Source organism: Pyricularia pennisetigena, chromosome 3 (genome assembly GCF_004337985.1).
Source record: "Pyricularia pennisetigena strain Br36 chromosome 3, whole genome shotgun sequence".
Taxonomy (NCBI): Eukaryota; Fungi; Ascomycota; class Sordariomycetes; order Magnaporthales; family Pyriculariaceae; genus Pyricularia; species Pyricularia pennisetigena.
The window spans coordinates 263,597-268,639 of NC_043742.1; the positions used below are offsets into that span (position 1 = coordinate 263,597).

The 5,043-nt window shown below is 54.1% G+C and overlaps 1 protein-coding gene across 1 annotated transcript; it reads right to left on the reverse strand.

The window, feature by feature from the left end:
* Nucleotides 1–77: 77 nt before the first annotated feature.
* PpBr36_02201 (uncharacterized protein) lies at nucleotides 78–1,808 on the reverse strand (the record flags this gene model as incomplete). Its single annotated transcript, XM_029889383.1, has 1 exon — nucleotides 78–1,808. One exon carries the CDS (start codon nucleotides 1,806–1,808, stop codon nucleotides 78–80), a length of 1,731 nt encoding a protein of 576 aa, XP_029752757.1.
* Nucleotides 1,809–5,043: the final 3,235 nt, after the last annotated feature.

The window sequence follows — 5,043 nt, forward strand, 5'->3', positions numbered from 1 at the left end:
AAAAAAAAAAAAAAAAAAACTCAAGGAGTCGCTAAGATAAGAGAGAAGACGGTCCCCACTTTTTTTTATTTCTTTCTTCATTTCTCGCCCTGCCTCTGCTCCGGAGTCTCCTGTCGTTCCGAGTCGGCCGTCTTCTTCCCCTTGAGCATGCCAAAGAGCTTCCGGATGTCGTCTCGGAACCGGGTCGGCTGGGTCGTGAACTGGGCCTCGTAGCTGTCGATGATGGGCTTGTCCCAGATGAGGTCGGCCTCGCCGGGCTTGACGAACTTTGTCTTGCGCAAGAGCTTCCAGACCGTAAAGGTGAGGATGCCCACAAAGATCATGGTGTAATAAGAAAAAAAGGTCAGGGTGTCCCAGCGGCCCGGCAGGAAGGTCGTGTAGCCAAAGGACGTCACCACCAGCGTCATGAAGACGGCGCCGATGTAGGCGCAGTATGGCTGGAAGTAGCCGTAGTAGGGCAGGGTCTTGCGGTCGAAGCCCTGGGCCACGCAGGCGCGGTGGAAGCAGATGTAGGTGATGCACATGATGGTGTAGTTCATGATCTGGGCGGCCTGGGTCAGCGACTGCAGCCAGGTCACGACCTGGGCCGTGTTGTTGGAGACCTGCAGCAGCGACAGGAAGGGGAAGATCATGACGAAGGCGAAGGCGTAGATGGGGATGCCGTTGCTCATGCACTTCTTGAAGATGGCCGGGGCCTGGCCGTCGAGCGCGAGGCCGTAGAGCGACCGCATGGCGCAGTAGGTGTAGGCGTTGCCGGCGCTGAAGATGGACGTGCACAGCAGCGCGTTGATGATGTGCGGCAGCACGCGGATGCCCATGACCTCCATGGCGATGACGTAGGGGGAGCCGTCGGCCGTGCCGGTGCCGGCGTTCTCGAGCTTCTTGTTGTCGCTGCGGAGCACGATGGAGCAGGCGAGCGCGCCGCCGATGAAGAAGAAGGCGAACCGCCAGTAGACCGTCTTGAAGGCCTGCTTGAGGTACAGCCGCGGCCGCATGGCCTCGCCGGCGATCATGGCGATGTACTCGGGCCCGACCACCGTGAACCCGGCCGAGTAGAGCGCGGCCAGGAAGCCCTGGAACCGCCCCGTGTCGCCCTCGCCAATGTACTCCTTGAAGGCCGCCACCACCATCCAGTTGCGGAAGCCGTAGGCGTCGTTCTGCGGGTTGCCGCCCACCATGGTGACGAACGTGAAGCAGAACACCATGACGATGAGCAGCAGCTTGCCCGACGCGAGCCAGAACTCGGCCTCGCCAAAGTAGCGCACCGCCACCACGTTCAACATGCCGTACAGGACAATGCACACCAGACACACGGCGACCGCGGGCACGTCGTTGCGCCAGAAGGTGATGACGAGGTTCAAGGCCGCGATCTCAAACGGTATCAGGAACGCCTCGTACAGGAAGAAGTTCCAGCCGGCCATGAAGCCGAACGCTTCATCGACCCACTTGCCAGCCATACGGATGAAGGACCCGGTGACGGGCATGTAGACGCACATCTCGGCCATGCCGTTGTTGACGAGTCCGAGCATGCACGCGTAGATGGTGTAGGCGAGGAAGAGCGAGGCCGGGCCTCCGCGCTGCAGACCGGTCCCGATGGACACGAAGAGACCCGTGCCGATGGAGCCTCCGATGGCGATGAGCTGGAGGTGGCGGTTCGTCAGGCGGCGCTGGAGCTGATCGGCATTTCCGGCCGGGGCGATGGGCGCGCTGCTGTCGGCGCTGTTGGTGGTGATGGACCCGGATGTCGACCCTGTCCGTTTCTCCTGGGAGGTGTTGCCGACGGGGCGGGCTTCGATACCGTCAGCCATGATGAAGGGATTTTGGTTGTTGTTTTGTTACTACTCGCGGGTTGGCCGAAAGAAGGAGAGGGAAAAAAAAATTAATAAATAAGGATGTTCAAGGCGACTGCTGCCAGAGGTAGTAGTTGCCCTGGCTGTTGATCACAGCGGTGGTACTGCCGCCGTACTGGGAGCTGGAGCGGGAACTCCGTTGAGACAACGGAATGGCGGAGAAGGTGAAGGCAGTCTGGGGACACATAAGAGGTATACCGATCCTTGGAGGAGGCAAAGGATATATACTAAGATCGAGTGATGATGCCCGGTGCCGGAGGAGGGGGGGGGGAAAGGTAGCACCACAAAGAGGGCTATGCCGAATAGGGCGGGGAAGTAGATGAAAAGACTGGGATCGATCCAATGATGGTGAGAGGAAAAAAAGAAGAGGAGGAGAAAGAAACACCCGGGGGGAAAAAGAGTGAAAAAGCCGAGATAGTTTAGATAAATAGGTAGGATTCCCAACAAAGAACAACGAACGGAGAGGCGTACAGCAACTATGGTAGTGATGAGGGAGAGCACATGACCGGGGTAGAAGGCGATGGAGACCGTCTTGGACAGCTGAAGGGGGTAGGGTAACAGGGGACTGTGCAGAGAGTTCCCAAAAATGCCAAGATGGATGCGATATCCACCCGAGTGTGAGCAGTCCCTGGAATGATTGCAATGCCTGCTGCGTGCGTGCGTGCAAGAGAGCGTGGCCACCGAGGTCTGTTTGATGTCGCGTGTACCGGTAAGCAGATAGTGAGTAGGTATGGGTAGGTTGGTCTTTTTTTTTTTTTTTTTTTTTTTTTTTTTTTTGGTAGGTACAGGTAAAGGGGTGTATACAGGGTGCCCCGACGTTATGGGATTGGGTCCATCATCAACAGGTACTGTTGTACAACTGGCACTGCTACAGTATCGCATCTCGTTTCCTACCCACATTTTAAACCTCGGTCATATCGACGGCCCAATCAGGCGGGCATTGCCCCGTGGAGGAGAGGCCTTGCAGGCTGCACCACTGAAGCAAGCAACTGTACATTGCTGGCATGAAAAATGAGGGCCACCACAGGACCGGGAATCCCTGGCCCCCCCGGAGACCGCTTCGTGCGGCAGGCAAGTAAGTCAGTTTCTGCACGAGGTAGCATGTAATGACGCAGTATCAATGACGCGGGCGCCGCACTGTCTGGCTTGGAGCTCGCTGCCTTGTGGAAAACCAGAGGAGGGGAGCTAAGCAGGGGGGCAAGGACTCATATGTGGTGACAATACTCACTGTACATGGTACCATCGCCGTACTGGTGAAGAAATTGAAAAATACCCAGCCCCGCCCGAGGGCCCCACGGGAATCAACGGTTATGTGGGTCCCAACGGAACGCGAGTTTCCCATGCCCACCCAACCTTGGCCCGGCACTCGCGGCCGCGCTGTGCCGTTTAGTTTATCGTCGTTATCTACCTGATTTGGGGCTATTATCTCTGAAGGTTTATTTTAATCACGGCCCAGGTATGAGGGAGAGATAGCACGATTGGGAAATAGGTGAGGGGAAAAAGATAAAAAAATAAAAATAAAAATAAAAAAAAATTTCTCACCGACAATCATGCGGGTTTCATTCGGGATTTTCCCTTTTACACACTTTCGCAAGATTACATTGCTGTGTTGTACAAAGCAAATTCTTAGCAACCCGTCCACCGCGGTTCGAGCGTTGTTGAAAGGTTTTTTTTTTTTTTGGTCTTCCCTGCTATAATTGGTGGCAGATCGACACCTGGAACCTGCACTGACTTTTCATCCACCTTGGGTTTAGGCGCCCGCTCCCCCTCCCCCATCAAGCAAGCGACGGGCCGGAGATGTCTAGTTTCTTGTTTGTTTGAAAGAGAACTAAAATGCCCCACGTTTCTTGGTACGGGCAGGGTAGTGCGTATTTTCATTTCAATATTACAGTTACTGTAAAACGACCCAAAACGACCCCTGTCCTCCACTGCAATCCCTTCTGGTTTGAATCAAATTTTCCACAAACTGATTGAGAGCGACATGTACGTAACTTGGTACGTGCCTGATCTGATATCCATTCGGAGGGGTTCGCAGGGTCAAAAGAAGAACGAAAAAAAAAAAAAAAAAAGGTTAGGCCACGTCCCAGATATATTGAACCTCCCTCTGTGGAGAATTTCGCCTAGTGAGTTTGCAATGCCTTTCGCTCCAGCGATCGTCATTCGTACACATGTTTCCCTTGTTTTGGCGATGGCCGAGCTGGCGGACGACGTTCAGAAGCTCCAGGGATTATACTTCGTCTCACCGAGCCCTTTGGAAGGAGATCGATGCCGGTATGCCAGGGCATCCCAGTTCCTTGGGGTCAAGAGAGGGATTGCTGTGGTAGAGCGAAATAGAAAGAAAGGAGAAAAAAAAAAAAAAAGTTTTTTAGAATCAAGACTATGGCTCTTGGCTGGGTTTGTGGCCTCGCGCACCCCGCCAAGATGACGTCGCTGTGTGGGACGCTACGTAGGTGGTACAGGGAAGCAGCAAGATAGATGAATGGAGAACCGAGATGCCCACGCCGTCGGGGTGGGTTTGGGAGCCCACTAACCTATTTTTCGCCCGTTTGTGCTGCGCCCGCGACTGGGGTTGTTGTACTACTAGTAGTACGTGAGGGTGTGGGTGTCTGTGTGGGGTGTCTTTGTGTTTGTGTGGCCCAGTTGGCAAAGGTGCAAATCTCTTGCCTTGTTGGTTGTTAGCAAATCCGCAATTATTCGCGCAATCCCTTCCCGCCGAGATGCCATGTCGATTTGAATGTACAAAGGGTAGGTAGATTGGATCGCCCTGAGCGATGAGACCAGTCTAGACTAGAGTCTCAAGACCTCACCCGTCTTGTCAAAAGCTTCGAAGAAAAGGCTTTTTTTTTGCATTTGCTGTTGCCAGTCTTGTCTTGACACGTGTGAGCAAGGGTTCGATTTCTTGAGCGCAACAAAAACACCCCGACAAGGGATAAACGAAACAACAAAAACATTATCAAGGACTTCAATTTATCCGGTTGTCTGAAGCAAAGCCTCCCAAAATGCACACTGCAACGGTCAACCTCGCCCACCGCGTCGCCCATGCCCAATCATGAAGTCTCCAATTGCGCTCGGGCTTGCAAATTGTTTTGCACAGGGTCCCAGTTTTACCTTGTCAAGAATGGGCGACGGGTCGGTCCCTCTTCTTGCGTGGTGGATTCAAGAGCTCCTTATTTTTGGCCTTCTGGGGCCCATG